Raw genomic sequence first — 17002 nt, 5'->3', positions numbered from 1 at the left:
AGACGGAAATTGACGAGAATAATAATAGAAGGAATTGCCTCCAATAAAAATCCCCATTTATTTTATTTTTAAAAATTAAAGATATGAGGAAGAAGGAAACATTTCTTAGGTGTAAACTTCTCTCCAATAAACGCAGTTTAAAAATAGTGAGATTGGCGACGATACGTAACGAGGCAAAACAAACAATATCTACGAGTGGTGGTGGACTTGGGCTGTTACAAATGATATCAGAGCCAAATATCGGGCAATATGCCAACGAGGACGCTAGACCCCACATCGGTTGGAGGGGATCCTTATAAGGGTGTGGAAACTTCTCTCTAGTAGACACGTTTTAAAAATCACGAGGCCGACGGCGATACGTAATGAGCCAAAATAGACAATATCTGCTAACGGTGGACTTGGACTGTTACAAATGATATCATAGTCAGATACCAGGCCACGTGCCAGCGAGGACGATGCTAGATCTCTAATGGGGGTGGATTGTGAGATCTCATGTCGATTGGAGAGGGAAACAAACCATTTCTTATAAGAGTGTAGAAACCTCTCTCTAAGACACAGTGGGCGAAATCAGACAATATCTATGATGGGCTTGGGCTATGACAGACAGTCTCCTCGAACAAATTCTTAAAATCACTCGAATTTAAGCAACCACTTAAATATCTAGTCGTTTTCATTTTTTCAAAAAATTTCGAATCGGTGAGACAAGAAAGAGGTGCAATTAAATTAGAACTTTTGAGATGAAAAGGTAGATATTTAGAATACAATAGAGCATTTAAAGTCATTTATCACTACCCATATTAGAATTGAAATAATTGAGTAAGATTTCATGTGGCTACCATTTCTTGTAGTGAATCAAAATCTATGGACCCAACTTTGTCTTCAATCAAATATCAAGTGAACCCAATTTCAAGAACAAAAATTTTAAACATTTATATATAATTAACACCAAATTCCTCATCCATTGCAACACCCAACAAAAAAAAAAAATGGTAACTCCCAAAACCCTAGCTAAAATAGCCCATAAGTGGCAGAAGGCGATGGTCTCCACCGGGCGGCGGCGGCGGCGGCGGCGGAGGAGGATCTCACTGCCAAGAACAAGAAGCTCCTCCAAGGTGGCCGACAAGGGTCATTTTGTGGTCTACACATTGGACCACAAACGGTGCGTTTTGCCGATAAGCTATTTGGGGAACTATGTCTTAAGGGAGCTGTTGAAGATGTCGGAGGAGGAGTTTGGGCTGCCGGCGGATGGGCCAATAAAGCTGCCGTGTGAGGCGGCGTTTGTGGAGTATATTGTGTATTTGATTCGACGACATGTCGACTTCGAAGTGGAGAAGGCTCTGGTTCTGTCGGTTGCTCCCGCGGTGAAAGGCTGTTGTGGTTCTAATTTGTTCTCGTCGGCGGCAAGGGTGGCGGAAGCTGGCCGGCCGGTGATGATGGGGTTTGAGATTTGTATGGACCATACACAATTTTATTAAGGAATTTGGACTCCAACCGGTCATAATTGTTGGATAACGAAAGTCCCACGTCCAATAATTTAAAGAATGTTCATCAATTTATAATCAAAGAATACGCACGTTTGACATTTGACTGTGAATAAGCTCCCACCTAACTCCTTACTAAGGTTGTGATTGGTGAACTCAGATGTGATGGTTGACGTGGTTGTTAACATATATCATCCGAGACACAATCTTTTTCATGTAAGGCTCCATCCACTGAGTGCCAATACCGAAGGCGTAGTGGCATTTCCTTCGGTAACTGCATTTTGCAGGTGCAGGGCGAGTGAGGAATAAGCTTATTTCGTCAAGCTAGAACGTCACGCTCACCGACCTTATTACGTCAACAAACACACCATATAAACATGCTGGATCCTCGTACAATCTGGATATAAAACATCCTAGTTTAAAAGGATTCAGTTTTGTTATACGGTATTTTTTTAAGGGAGGATTATGCTAATTTCTGTGTAATCTACACTGCTAATAACCCCTAAAACAATCCCTGAAAGACTAAACATCTTTACCTGAGGATTTTTTCGACATAAAGACTATTACACACAAAACATCTGACCCTTAATCGGAGAAAGAAAGAGGCTTTCCCCATATTATCTTTGCAATAATTAGTGTGCTCCATTCAAATGAGATCTTTTGAGGAAACCCAAATCAAAGTCACAAGAGTTTATATTCAAAATGGACAATATAATACGTGTAAAGTCGTGTTCATTTAACAATAATTATAAGTTTATTTAGTAATAAAATTGTTAAATTTTTAAATATTTATATTTTTTTAATAAATTTCAAAATATTTAACCAAAGATTTAAGTTATTTGACTTTTAACTTTGGTCAAAGTCAAGACAATTACCCCCATACCCTCCTAATTCCAACATCTCTTATTAAAAAAAAGGGAGAAAAAATGATCGATCAATAGTCAACGGGGGTATAATATGGAAAATATAACATAATTTGGTCAAAATATTTGGATTAATTATACTTAATTATCATATTGTTAAATTAATTATTAAAAAAAAAAAACAATAACTAGGCTAGTGGAATGTTTCAAAGGGCTTTGTTATAAATATTTATTTGTTCTATAATTATTTTTAACAAAAATTAACTAGTTTAAATATTCATGTAAAAAATTAAATTTATTTAATTTTAATGGTTAACGTAAATTTTGAAATCGAACCATAACTAAGTTGGTAAAAAGGCGTCAAATATAAACAAAATGGTTATTAAATTTGACAAAACTTAATTTAATATTAAAAAAAATAATATAGGTCAATTAACGTAACCTTAAATACTAAATAGTTTTAAAATATTTAGTTTAATTTATAATTTTGATAATTAGCTAAAAATAAAAACATATAATTTTTTTTTTTTTTTTGGGAGAAAGTCAATTTACATTTTTAGTTGACCAGCTTTCCTTAAACGTATTTTGAACGCCGTTGGTTTTTCCAAATATTAATGGAAAAAAAACGTTTATGAGTCAAATGAACTTATTCGTTAGAATTCAACGTTGATAATTTAAGTTATTCAAATCATTTATTCAAACTTCGTATATAAAATATTATGAAAATGACAGTAACTTAATATATATATATATTCAAGATTTGAATGGTTTTGTTTAATTATAGTTTGATGCGATGTTTTATTTTATATAATTAAAAAAAATTATACTAACGACTTAAACCGTTGGTTTTTAATAATGTTTTGAAATGAAGTTAAAAATAAAAGTTTAAAGATATTTATTTCTTCGTGATTCAACGGATTTGGACCAATCTAACGTTCTACTTCAACGTTTCGGTCTAGTTTAGTTAAATTTGGTTAAGTTATAATTATTTTCGATATAATTGATTTAGGTTGTTGTTAGGAATTTATCGAGTATATCCAAGTTAGAAGTGAATTTTGGATTGAGTAGGTTGTTCACTACTAATTGAATTGAGGTAAGATATTTTTCTTATCGAAAGACCTAGACGTAGCTAGATATATATGCATTTGTTTGTTTCGAGATTTTGTGATACATTGAAACGCTTGTAAAATCGTTCAAGGGATCTCATGCATATACTGAACGACACGATGCTTATGAAATAAAACTTGTGACAATTACTTGTCAGTGAATTAACCTACATTTTGATTTCCGATCATAGACTAGATGAGCAGAATCTTGACGTTTAGCTACAAGCTAAATGGTGAGTTTTACAGCGCTTATGCTCTATCTATGACGTTCGTTGAAGCATTACGATGAAACGCCCCAAGTATAAATTCTTTCTTATTTATTCGTTTTTATATAAGATAAGAACAAGCATCAACATTAGTAATTAAAAGACTTTATCATCACTTGACGTAGCGTTGACGTAGCGATGATGCTCCTTCCTAAATACTCATTAATGATTTTGTATGTTCTATAACTAACGCAGATATAGACAATAAGATATATATCATTTTCTTTCATTAAACTTTTTATTATTATTAAATTATATCAAATTCTCGACACTTTCAAAAAAAAAAATAAAAAAAATTATTCCCAAAATAAATTGATGTGATAATTGATACGATAAAATAATTTTATTATTTAGACCGAATCAACGTGAAGGAGATTTTTTTAAATATAAAAAAGATAACGTTACATATATTTTAATAATGTGTTTACAATTAATAAGATATATTATTTTATGGAATACTTTCATGTGAAAGAACAAGATATTTAATGGTCAATATACCAACTTTAATTTTTTTTATTTTAAAAAATTCCCATTTGAAATCGTGTTAAATTTACCGTTCGTAAATTAATAAAAATATTCATAAATTTTGTAATTTATCGTTTATTTAAACAGTACCCTTGAACTTTTAATAATGTTTCAAAAATACATGTGAATTAAAAAAATTCAAAAATACTTTTACTCCTGGTATTTTTAAATGTCGTACTCCTTGTAACCTATGATGTCCGACATTGGTTGGAGATGAGAACAAACCACGGTTTATAAGTGTGTGGAAACCTTCCTTGAGCAGACGCGTTTTAAAGCCTTGAGGGGATGCCCGAGAGGGAAAGCCCAAAAAAGACAATATCTGCTAGCGGTGGATCTGGGTCGTTACATAACCATTTTGATCTAAAACTAAGCGAAAAAAAACCCGAGTCAAGTTGTACAAAAAGATAAGGCCAAAACTCAATGGTTTCATATTGACCCAATTAATAATAAATTTAGCTTCCAACTATCTTCCTTGACCGGTAGCACTTAAAAATTACTACAAAAATGGCCATACCTTTCATGAGCTGCCATTTTGAATTTCAAGTTATTACAATTTTTAATTCAATTTTAAGTTTCAAGTTATTCCCTTTCAAACTTCATATATGTTTATATAAGGAACCCATTTCCATGTTTTGATCTACAAAAGCTAGAAGAAACTCATGGATGAAGTAACGGAAGCCGCCACCCCACGGGTCGTAGCTCCCCCGGCGCAATTTCACTCACCGTCTCTAACTCGCTCGCCTCTACTCTCTAGCGACGATCGGATCGAAACCGTGAGCAAAACTCCGAAATCTTCGAGCCCGAGACCGAGATTCAATATCACTCCGATTGGAAGTCCGATCAGAAGAGCCCTAAACTTAACGAGGCTCGACCCACATGATGCTTGGCTTCCGATCACCGAGTCGAGAAATGGAAATGCGTTCTACGCTGCCTTCCATACGCTTTGCTCCGGCATCGGAATCCAAGCCCTTGTGCTTCCGGTGGCCTTCACCATTCTTGGATGGTAATTTGAAAAGAACATTGATTATGTTATGTTGGGTTTAATGAATTTAATTGGGTTTTGATTGTTTGGTTAATTTCAGGGCTGGAGGAATCATAAGCTTGACCATAGCTTTCATTTGGCAACTTTATACTTTATATTTGATGGTTCAACTTCATGAATCAACTGAAACTGGGTTGCGTTATAGTCGATATCTTCAGCTATTTAGCGTAACATTTGGTGCGTATAGCTTCTATATAAACGTTGCTTGTTTTGCATTCCAAATAGTTGTTTGTAAGTCAACGATTATGATACCGCTAGCAGATATTGTGCTCTTTGAATTTTTTGTTTTGAGTTTCTTCTCGAAGTTTTAAAAATGTGTCTACTAGAGATATATTTCCATACCCTTATAAAAAAGATGTTTTGTTCTCCTCCCCAATTATAACAGCTCAAGTCAACAGCTAGTCGATATCGTCTTTTTTGGACTTTCCGTTCTAGGTTTCCGCTCAAGATTTTGAAACGCGTCTACTACTATGGAGAGAGTGTAGCCCTATTTCGACCAGTGTGTTGCATGGTCCGATGACGGGCTCTGATATCATTTGTAACAGTCCAACCCTCTTTGGGTATCGGATTTCTCTAGCACTAGTCGGAGTAGGACTAGACTTTCTCTATAGTAGACGCATTTTAAAACCTTGAGAAGAAGCCTAGAAGGAAAGCCCAAAGAGGTCAATATCGACTAGCGGTGGACTTGGACCGTTACAAATGGTACTAGAGCCGAACACCATGCGATGTGCCAAAAAGAAGGTTGAGCCCCTAAGGGGTGGGCACGAGGCGGTGTGCTAACTAGGATGCTGGGTCTTGAAGGGGTGAATTGGGGGTCCCACGTTGATTGGAGAAGAGAATGAGTGTCAGCGAGGACGTCGGGCCCTGAAGGGGGTGAATTAAGGAGATCCTACATCGATTGAAGAAGGAATGAGTGTTAGCGAAGACGTTGAGCTTCAAAGAGGTGAATTGAGGGGTGGGTCCCACATCGATTGGAGAAGGAAATAAGTATCAGCAAGAAAGCCGTGCCTCTAACGGGTGGATTGTGAGATCTCACATCGATTGTAGAGGAGAACTAAACATTATTTATAAGTCTTTGAAAACTTCACGTTACGAAATGCGTTTTAAAGCCTTCGAAGGAAATCAAAGCTAAAAAACGACAATATTTGGTAGCGGTGTACTTGAACGGTAGCTGAATAATTTTTTTATTATTTTACAGGCAACGGGCTTTCAAGGCTATTGGCGTTCTTCCCGATCCTATACCTATCGGCGGGGACATGTGTGGCTCTAATAATCATCGGAGGCTCAACCTCAAAGACCTTCTTCAAAGTGGTTTGTGGAACTAATTGCAACGCCGATTACTTGACACCCATCGAGTGGTACTTAGTGTTCACCTGCGTTGCCGTGCTCTTGGCCCAGCTCCCTAACTTGAACTCCATCGCCGGCGTATCCCTAATCGGAGCCATCACCGCCGTCGGCTACTGCACTTTGATATGGGTAATCTCCGTCGTCAAGGGCAGATTGCCTGGCGTCTCGTATGATCCGGTGAAGCCAAGTGCCCACATAGAAAGGGCCTTTGACGCTTTGAATGCTCTTGGAATTGTGGCTTTTGCTTTTAGAGGCCACAATCTTGTCCTCGAGATTCAGGTAACTCACACTACCATATGGTTCTTAATAGGTTTATCAACGTTTTCAATTGTGTATTATAGTTTAGTTTCGTGAATCGACACGTCATATTCAAACTTCTGATCGTTCGACCAAGATAGTCTTTGAAGTTTATTACCCCGATATTGTAACAGTCAATCACTAGATAGTGCTAGACACTGATCGGAGTAGGGCTAGACTTTCTCCGACACGTTTTATTGTGAGATCTCACATTAGTTAGAGAGGGGAACGAAGCATCTCATAAGGATGTGGAAACCTTTCCTTAGTAGACGCGTTTTAAAATTGTGAAGCTAACGGTCATATTGTAATAGTCAGTCATCGAACGGGTGCGAGACATTGGTCGGAGATGACTAGATTCTCTCCCTAGTAGACGCATTTTGTTGTGAGATCTCATACTGGTTTGAGAGAGGAATTAAGCATTCCTCGTAAGGATGTGGAAACCTCTCCCTAGTACACGTTTTTAAAATTGTTAGGCTGACGGCGATACGTAACGGATTAAAACAGACAATATATACTTATAGTAGGCTTAGGCTTTTATAGATACATATATAAAAAATTTAGATATCAAACTTGTATGACCTAAATCTTTGATATTTTTTATGATCGTCGTTGCAGGCAACTATGCCATCGAGCGAAAAACACCCCTCGCGAGTCCCGATGTGGAGAGGGGTCAAGTTTTCATATTTGGTCGTAGCCATATGTCTCTTTCCCCTCGCCATAGGAGGCTATTGGGCTTATGGTCAAAAGGTAAGTGATCTTCAAAGGGTTAAAACGAACATTTTTTAAAGTTGAAAAGACTATTTTTTATAAGACGACTAAAAAATGCTTAAAATTTGCAGATACCCAAAAATGGAGGGATGCTTACAGCTCTATATGCCTTCCATAGTCGTGACACCTCTCAATTCCTCATCGGGTTAACAAGTTTATTCGTGATAATCAACGCAGTGAGCTCGTTCCAAATCTACGGCATGCCAATGTTCGACGCCATCGAAGCATGCTACACAAGGAGGAAGAAGCAAGCATGCCCATGGTGGCTACGAGTCATCTTACGAACAGTATTCAGCTTTCTCTGCTTCTTCGTAGCGGTGGCGATCCCATTTCTCGGGAGCGTGGCTGGGCTGGTCGGAGGCATCGCCCTGCCGGTGACATTTGCTTATCCATGCTTCATGTGGCTGAAGATCAAGAAGCCTAAGAAATATGGTGTTGTGTGGTGGGTTAATTGGGTGTTGGGAGTTTTGGGGATGGGGCTGAGTTTGGCCATGATTGCAGCTGGTGTTTATGTGGTCACTAACACAGGTGTTCAAGCCAGTTTCTTTAAGCCTCACTAAAACAAAGTGAGCCAAAGCTTCCTCTAATGAATTGATATCATTTAGGGTTTGTGTCTTTATATATGGTTTGAGTTGTTCAATGTTCTTCCAAATGTATTAGTTGAATGTGAAGTGTAATCATACAAGTTCTTTAGTTTGTTTGTGTAGGGAGGAGAAATTTATTGAATGATCGATCAATAATTTGGAGAGTATTTCTTATGTTTAAGTGCGTTTCTCAGAAATGATGAACTCGAGAATGACCAATCTGAACATAACTCAACTAGTTAAGGCATACGTCTTCAATCAAAAGATTAGAAGTTCAAATCTTACGTCTTCAACCAAAATATTAGAGGTTCGAATCTTTTCATCTTCACTAGTTGAATTAAAAAAATACTCTTTAACAGCCCACTCCACCGCTAACAGATATTGTCCTCTTTAGGGTTTTCCTTTCAAACTTCCCCTCGACGTTTTTAAAATGCGTCTGTTAGGGAGAGGTTTTCACACCCTTCTAAATAATGTTTCGTTCTCCTCCCCAACCAATGTGAGATCTCACAATCCACCTCTCTTCAGGGTCGAGCATCCTCATTGGCACTCATTCCTCTCTTCAGGGTTCATCGTCCTCATTGACACTCTTTCCCCTCTTCAATCGATGTGGGATCTCACAATTCACTACTCTTCAGGGCTCAGCGTCCTCATTGACACTTATTCCCCTCTTCAATCGATGTGGGATCTCACAATTCACCACTTTTCAAGGCCCAGTGTTCTCGTTGGCACTCATTCCCCTCTCCAATCAATGTGGGGATCTCACAATCCACCTCCCTTCACGGCCTATAAGGAATGTTTTGTTCTATTTGGGACTAGTGAAAGGTTTTCACACCCCACTCATTCCCCTCTCCAATCAATGTGGGATCTCACAATCCACCTCCCTTCGAGGCCTATAAGAAAGGTTTCCACACCCTTATAAAGAATGTTTCGTTCTCCTCTCCAACCGATATGAGATCTCTCATATTCTACTATTGTATGAAACTTGAAGAGTGCTCCAAAAAGACCAAAACTTAAACTAACCACGAACATAACACGTTCTTAATATATATATATAAATTTAGATACAAACTAGGGAGATGACAAAAAAAGTGGTACAAGAAATTCAAAAAAGGCAACAAAAATTGCATAGTCGATAACATGAAACCTTACCCAAATTTTGTAAAGAACCTCCAAAAGGAGAACAATATGTTCAATTATAAGTGCAAGAATTATTGAAAGAGTGGGATTTTCCAAGCTTGTTGGTGCTAAGAGTGACCGAACATGTAATGGTTGTATGGAATGTGGACTTCACCAGCCTCCCTAGAATGTAAGCGCTCGACCTCACAGCCATCGTGAGGTTTAGCGGCACCTCGACCCCGACCCCGACCCCGTCCTGTTGTTGGTCTCGCCAGTTCCCAATCACTGTGATCCCACCGTAGAGCGGGACCTGGTGCCCCACCACCGATGTCGTTAACCTTCGAGAGCTCTGTCGTTTTTGGTAAAACTCCTTCATCTGAGTATCCGTTTTCATATTTAGTTCAAAGACTAATACTCACGACAATAATTAGATTTCACACGTAGCTCTCGAACCCTCCCAAATCAAAATAAATTAATTAATTTCATAATTAATAGGCCATTTTTAAAATAAATAAATTAATTAATTAGAGCGTAATTAAGATTTGTACCTGGCCAGAGGCTACATGGAGCTGGAAATAGTGGAGCTGAAATAGTGAGGAGCTGACGTGGACTCCGTAAAACGTGGCAGGATTCCTGTACTTGATCCTCACCGTTGAATTTAGTGACATCAGATCCGTTGCCACGCCCCCCGGATCACTCCCTGCTTGAACGTTAAACTTCTCGAACACCATACTCTGAAAATTTACAAAAATGCCATTATGCTTTAAAAAAAAACAAAATCTTAAAATTCCTCCCGATGATCCAAAACTTATGTCTTAATCGATTAAATTATACGTATCGAACTCGATCGGGTACGTACTTGCATGTCAGTTCAGATAGAAGGTTCTATCTTTATTTCATACGTTCATTAACTCGAACGAATAAAGAAAAAGTACACACGATCGTCCTTCTTCATTCATAACTGTTCGGTTAGTTTCCGAGCATTTCAAAACAAAATATGCAACCCTACTAAGTTTGGTTGCCAACCCATTAATTGTTAATGATTGATTATATAAGTTATGAACTTTTGAAGTGATAAATCAAACGAGAATAGTTTTAGAAGCTGATGAACTAAGGAAAGACGGTTTAAGTGGGTTTATGATGCCTTGTAAAAGCACACACCAAAGTCAATCGAGCTTATACTTAAAATGGACAATATCATATCGTTGTTGAAAATCGTGATTCCTAACCAAAATGACACCGATCGGAGATAATAGAAAATGGGTTTTACCTGAATAAGAATTTGAGGGCGGAAGGACTTGGTAGCGCCCCAGAGGATGAGGAAGAAGACGGTGAAAAGAAGAAACAACAGAAGAAACAGAGACAAGTACAGCCGGAGATTCCGATTCCATTTGGGATTCCGATCACCGGATTCCTCCTCTTCTTCATTGGGATCCTGGGGGCGGTGGAGTTTTCTCCAAGCGGAGGGATTGCCGTTCCGGTTGATATTGTTCTTAAACGCGGCGGAGAATCGGGAACTCGACGACTCACGAGAATGGTAAAAATGGTGCGGCGGCGAACCCATTGGGCTCGAAACGTACGACATTTTTTCCACTTCGTTGGACGACGGGCTCTGTACGTAGTAGAATCGCCGCGCCGGCGAGAACTGGTCAACGCTCGTCGCCTCCGAGTAGGATCTTGCGTGCATCGTGAGGAACAAGAAACAGAGGATGAGTCTCTGTTTTTGTTGAATAAGAAACAGAGGGTTAGATTGAGTCTCACGCGCTTCAAAGCGCGTGTGCCAAGTGGGGAATGTATGTTTTTCCATGGGAGTGCAGGAATGTTGACGTGTCCCTCAGGCTGATGTGCCTCCTCATATGTCACACGTCACCTATTAATTAACCATTAAAGCTGCCAACTAATCGTTCATGCACACTTGGCCAATGCCGACAAGGCATCCATACAAATATCAGTCCATATATTCTACTCACGCTAATCTGATTGTCCAACCACGAACTTTTTCTTTCTTTTTTTCTTCGATATTTTTAAGTTTTTTATACTATGAATCGTAGTAACGTGCAAAAAGATGTATCGTTACCTATCGAGTACTTTTGTCAACCTCTTTCGATAAAGGTGATTTCTAAGTTACATTTACTGACTTTAGTTACGTATCTCATGATGAATGATCCATTATAATATAACATAACGATTGTGAGATCTCAAATTGATTGGAGAGCGGAATGAAACATTCTTTATAAGGGTGTGGAAACCTCTCTCTAGTAGACGCGTTTTAAAAATTGTGAGGCTGATGGCGATACATAATAAGTCAAAGCGGACAATATCTACTAGCGGTGGGCTTGAACTGCTACAAATGGTATCAGAACCAGACAACGAACGATGTGCTAGTGAGGACGTTAAGGCCACAAGGTTGGTGGATTGTGAAAGCTCACATGGATTGAAGAGGGGAATGAAACATTTCTTATAAGGGTATGGAAACCTCTCCCTAGCTAACGGTGATACGTAACAAGCCAAAATGAATAATATCTATGATGGTGTTAATATAACACATGCGGAAGCAATTTGGATCTTAGGCACTTTTAGAACATCAATTATTGTAAATGACTAGCATGTTCATAAGTATTAAAACTTAATGAGTTTAAATACTAACCTTTTGTAGTTCAAACTCCTTTTGCCTCACGAACCGATTTCGAACCACCACTAGTGTCTTCTCCACTATTCTCCGGCCTTAGAACGGGATTGTGGAATCCGGTGAGTGACTAAACTTGGGAGGGATTTTGTATACGTGAAAGAGAGTGCTTGTGAGAGGTTTTTCATCAAGATGAAGAATCCCTTCCAAGTATCATGATCACTCTATTTAAAGAGTCAAGTTTGCATGTTCATGCAAACTTGAGATCACCAAATCTTGACACTTAAAATTCCACTCAAATGTTTGAGATTATGTGGCAAGCATGCATGTTTGAGTTAACCAAATTTTGACACTCAAAATTCCACTCAAACTTGTGGGGTTTATTTGGCAAACATGCAAGTTTGGTTAAACCAAATTTTGACACCTCAAAATTCCACTAACATGATTTTTCCATTAGATGAAAGTCAACATTTTGACTTTCTTCATTTTAATTAGATGAAAGTCAACATTTTGACTTTCTTCATTTTAATTCAACAATTAATTTGAATAATGAATTTCAAATTAAAGTAACATTAAATAATTAATTAAACTATTTAATTAATATTTAATATTAATTCAAATGCCAATCCCAGTCAATTCCGACACATAATTGATTAAGATATTTAAATCTTATTTAAATATCTCAGATTCTCTCTTTTCGTTTATTTCGTAAATAAAATAAAATTGCGGTTAAATATATCGTATATATGTAACGCATATTCCCTAATTTGAATTCGAACACTTCGAACTCACTCGTCACACTGTTCTATGGTTTAGTCCGATATGAGCTAGCAGAGGGACCTAATGGACCTATAGATCATGGGCTCCAACGATTCAAGATTAACCGATTAAACTCATTAACCTGGTTAACCAACATTCGTTAACTACTAGGACACTCCACTATAGCCTAGTAGTTGCACTCCCCTCACTATAGATATATTTCTGTCCATCTGATATAACCATGATTAGTAAGTCGATCCTTCACAGGTTGTTCGTAACTAGAGCTGGGTCAATTTACCGTTTTACCCCTGAAGTTACTTCTTGTTCCTTATGTCTCACTGATCCTCTAATAAACAATTGGTTTGTGGTCCAACCAGTAAACCGAATCCCTCTCAGGCCAATGAGAGGGTGGGGCCCCTTGTTCAAGACCTGGAGTCAGTGCTTAAGGGAACTACCTTTCTTCTATCCCTAAAAGTGGGTAGGAGTGAATTCCGTCTTGCACCCCACGTCCCCAGCCATTCACCCAGTCTTACCCCTGAAATGGGAGGCCTGTTGAGTCGGCGAACTAGAGCCACTCTCACCCATGCAAATCTAAGGATAATTCCGAATAAACAGGAGTTCATGGTTAGCTCAGGATTAAAACCGAGTTACCTAGGTTATCGAATGAAAAGAAAATCAGTCTCAACAGTAAACGACTTTATAAAGTGAGAGTGGTTTTCTTCATGGTCCGATCTTATGCAATACTCATTGCATAGGACGCCCCCACTCACATGTCTCCACATGCACAATTTAGTGATCGCATTGTTTATATCATATACAAAAGTGGGCCGCATCCATAGTGTCCCCAGAATAAGGTACTCAGCCTTATCCTTATACTATAGATCATTTTGACTATATACTTGAACTTGATCCACTCTTATGTCTCTACATATAGTTCAAGTAGTCATACTATAGCCAGAGTGTTCTTAGTTTATTGGATTTAGATTAATGATCGTAAAGTTCACTTTATTCAATAACAATTTTTTCTGAATAAACAACAATAATAACTTTATTGAAAATAGAATATATCTTTGTTTACAAACTATGAGTTTTAGGACATAAAACCCAACAAACTCCCACTTGGACTAAAACTCTAGTGGGGTTTTATAACGTTGAGTAGAGAGAAATACAATAAACTAGGGCATCACATACTCATGCCTTTTCTCCCACTTGCCCTAGATTACATAACTCGTAGTCCTAGACTCACTAGGTGCCCTTCAAACACTTTAGCCGTGAGGGGCTTTGTAAATGGATCAGCAATGTTGTGTTCTGAAGCTATCTGTGTGACGATCACATCTCCTCGTTGCACAATCTCCCTTATGAGATGATATTTGCGCTCAATATGTTTTCCTCGCTTATGGCTTCTTGGTTCTTTTGAATTTGCAACTGCTCCACTGTTATCACAATAAAGAGTGACGGGAAGATGCATATTTGGAACGACTTCCAAATCAGTTAAGAACTTCCTAAGCCATACAGATTCTTTCGCTGCTTCACAAGCAGCAACATACTCAGCCTCCATGGTGGAATCAGCAATGCAACCTTGCTTTATGCTTCTCCATATTACTGCTCCTCCGTTCAGAGTGAAGACAGATCCTGATGTCGATTTCCTTGTATCTACATCGGTCTGAAAATCTGAGTCAGTGTACCCTGTAAGGATCAGATCCTTAGCACCGTACATTAGCATATAGTCCCTCGTTCTCCTAAGATACTTGAGGATATTCTTAACGGCAGTCCAATGAGTACGTCCCGGATTGGACTGATATCTGCTGACAATTCCCACAGCATAGCATATGTCGGGTCGGGTACATAGCATAGCATACATCAGACTACCGACCGCTGATGCATAGGGAATGTGTTTCATATCCTCAACTTCTTGAGGTGTCTTAGGACTTTGTTCCTTCGACAAATGAACTCCATGCCTGAAAGGTAATAATCCTTTCTTGGAGTCCTGCATCTTATATCGAATCAACATTTTGTCGATGTACGATGCTTGAGACAAAGCTAGTGTTTTGTTCTTGCGATTTCGAACAATTTGGATTCCAAGAACAAACTGAGCCTCTCCCAAATCTTTCATTTGGAATTGTGTCGCCAGCCAATGCTTAATGTCAGTCAGAATTCCCACATCATTTCCAATTAGTAGGATATCGTCAACGTACAACACCAGGAAAGCTACTGTAGAGTTGACTATCCTTTTATAAACACAAGGTTCGTCAACATTCTGTTTAAAGCCATAAGATTTGATCGCAGTATCAAACTTTATGTTCCAGGATCGAGATGCTTGCTTCAACCCATAAATGGATCTTTTAAGCTTGCAAACCCTTTGCTCGTGATCCTGTTCAATGAACCCCTCTGGTTGAGCCATATAGATACTCTCTTCAAGATCGCCGTTTAGAAAAGCTGTCTTAACATCCATTTGCCAAATTTCATAATCATAAAATGTGGCAATAGACAAGAGTATTCTAATTGATTTAAGCATAGCAACAGGTGAGAAGGTTTCTTCATAGTCCACCCCCTCTCTTTGGGTATAACCCTTTGCTACTAGTCTTGCTTTAAAGGTCTGTACCTTACCGGTTTGGTCTCGTTTTCTCTTATAGATCCATTTGCAACCAATAGGTTTTACCCCATCTGGTTGATCTACAAGTTCCCAGACTGAATTGAAGTACATTGACTCCATTTCAAGATTCATGGCTTTAATCCACTGATCTCTATCAACATCATTCATTGCCTGTTTATAGGACAATGGATCCTCAACGCCATCATCAGGTATGATGACTTGAGTTTCTATCAAACCCAAGTAACGATCGGGTTGAGTTATAACCCTCCCACTACGTCGAGGCATTCTCAACTTTTGAGAAGGATGTGATTGACCAGAAGTGTCAGCTCCATCAACAACTCTGGTTGAACGACCAGCTTGATCAACAACTCTTGTTGTTTTATCAGTAACTTCTTTAGAAATCTCACTTAATACTAGTTTGCTACGAGGTTGATGATTTCTTACGTGATCTTCCTCTAAGAATGTAGCGTTCGTTGATACAAACACTCTATTTTCTTGAGGATCATAAAACAAACCACCTTTCGTCTCTTTGGGGTATCCTACGAATAGACATAATTTTGAACGACGTTCTAATTTCTTGGGATTTTGCAACAACACATGTGCTGGACATCCCCAAATTCTGAAGTGACGTAAACTACCTTTACGCCCTTTCCATAACTCATAAGGTGTTTCTGAAACACTCTTAGTAGGAACCATGTTCAAAATGTATGTAGCAGTCTCCACTGCATATCCCCAAAACGGATCGGGTAATTGAGCGAAACTCATCATGGACCGAACCATGTCCAATAGAGTTCTATTTCTCCTTTCTGATACACCATTTTGTTGAGGCACACCAGGGGCTGAGAGTTGAGACCTTATTCCATGTTCTATCATATAGTCCTGAAATCTTAAATCCATGTACTCTCCTCCTCGATCTGATCGAAGTGTTTTAATAGTTTTACCTAATAGATTCTCAACCTCAGTCTTATACTCTCTGAATTTTTCAAGAGCTTCCGACTTGTGATGCATTAGGTAAAGATAGCCATACCTTGAATAATCATCAATAAAACTGATGAAATATTCATACCCTCCTCGTGCTTTGACATTCATTGGACCACAGAGATCTGTATGCACGAGTTCTAAGGTTTCTTTGGCTCTATAGCCTTTTTCGCAAAATGATCGTTTAGTCATTTTACCCTCAAGACAAGACTCACATGGAGGTAAAGAATTGTCTTCTAACTTATTTAGAAGTCCTCTTTTAACCAATCTCTCAATCCTATTGAGATTAATGTGGCCTAGTCTTAAGTGCCAAAGATAGGTATTAGGAGAAATCTTTTGTCGCTTATTTTGAGTTTCAGCTGTTTTAAACATCTCAATATTTAAAATAGCTTTTGTTTTGCTCGGTTTTAACATATATAAGTTGTTTTCTAGTTTTGCAGAACAAATATGAATACCTCTTTTGCAAATGAACACTTCATTGATTTCAAAAGATACTTTATACAACTGTTCTAATAAACAAGAGATGGATATTAGATTTCTTTTCATTCCAGGAACAAAAAGTACATTATCTAATATAATGAATCTATCTCCAAAAAACAACTTTAAATTTCCTACTGATCTTGCTGAGACAACCTCTCCTGTTCCAACCCT

The 17002-nt window shown here is 38.2% G+C and overlaps 3 protein-coding genes across 3 annotated transcripts; 2 read left to right on the top strand and 1 right to left on the bottom strand.

Annotated features, from left to right (window-relative positions):
- Positions 1 to 986: 986 nt before the first annotated feature.
- LOC111776469 (auxin-responsive protein SAUR68-like) lies at positions 987 to 1584 on the top strand. The gene has a single exon (XM_023655910.1). The coding sequence runs from the start codon at positions 987 to 989 to the stop codon at positions 1473 to 1475; it is 489 nt and encodes a 162-aa protein (XP_023511678.1). The 3' UTR covers positions 1476 to 1584.
- Positions 1585 to 4793: 3209 nt separating this feature from the next.
- On the top strand, positions 4794 to 8432 carry LOC111776230 (lysine histidine transporter-like 8). The gene is made up of 5 exons (XM_023655627.1): positions 4794 to 5244; positions 5324 to 5460; positions 6482 to 6909; positions 7543 to 7674; positions 7767 to 8432. Exons 1-5 carry the CDS (start codon positions 4901 to 4903, stop codon positions 8253 to 8255), a joined length of 1530 nt encoding a protein of 509 aa, XP_023511395.1. The 5' UTR covers positions 4794 to 4900; the 3' UTR covers positions 8256 to 8432.
- A 968-nt stretch (positions 8433 to 9400) lies between these two features.
- On the bottom strand, positions 9401 to 11103 carry LOC111776236. The gene is made up of 3 exons (XM_023655633.1): positions 10666 to 11103; positions 9944 to 10129; positions 9401 to 9771 (listed from the first exon to the last, which is right to left on the bottom strand). Exons 1-3 carry the CDS (start codon positions 11080 to 11082, stop codon positions 9469 to 9471), a joined length of 906 nt encoding a protein of 301 aa, XP_023511401.1. The 5' UTR covers positions 11083 to 11103; the 3' UTR covers positions 9401 to 9468.
- Between the last annotated feature and the right edge of the window lie 5899 nt (positions 11104 to 17002).

The sequence above is a fragment of the Cucurbita pepo genome, chromosome LG15 (assembly GCF_002806865.2).
Source record: "Cucurbita pepo subsp. pepo cultivar mu-cu-16 chromosome LG15, ASM280686v2, whole genome shotgun sequence".
NCBI classification, from domain to species: domain Eukaryota; kingdom Viridiplantae; phylum Streptophyta; class Magnoliopsida; order Cucurbitales; family Cucurbitaceae; genus Cucurbita; species Cucurbita pepo.
This window is presented reverse-complemented; position numbering and strand designations above follow the sequence as displayed.

What these genes read in the sequence shown, in the direction of transcription:
- LOC111776230 (XM_023655627.1), top strand. Translation starts at nt 4,901, where the DNA reads ATGGATGAAGTAACGGAAGCCGCCACCCCACGGGTCGTAGCTCCCCCG. An exon ending in GCTATTTAGCGTAACATTTG is followed by an intron (nt 5,461 to 6,481) that starts GTGCGTATAGCT and finishes ATTATTTTACAG; the next exon opens with GCAACGGGCTTTCAAGGCTA. An exon ending in ATTGGGCTTATGGTCAAAAG is followed by an intron (nt 7,675 to 7,766) that starts GTAAGTGATCTT and finishes TAAAATTTGCAG; the next exon opens with ATACCCAAAAATGGAGGGAT.
- LOC111776469 (XM_023655910.1), top strand. Translation starts at nt 987, where the DNA reads ATGGTAACTCCCAAAACCCTAGCTAAAATAGCCCATAAGTGGCAGAAG.
- LOC111776236 (XM_023655633.1), bottom strand. Translation starts at nt 11,082, where the DNA reads ATGCACGCAAGATCCTACTCGGAGGCGACGAGCGTTGACCAGTTCTCG. An exon ending in GCCCTCAAATTCTTATTCAG is followed by an intron (nt 10,130 to 10,665) that starts GTAAAACCCATT and finishes GTAAATTTTCAG; the next exon opens with AGTATGGTGTTCGAGAAGTT. An exon ending in TCCATGTAGCCTCTGGCCAG is followed by an intron (nt 9,772 to 9,943) that starts GTACAAATCTTA and finishes ACGGATACTCAG; the next exon opens with ATGAAGGAGTTTTACCAAAA.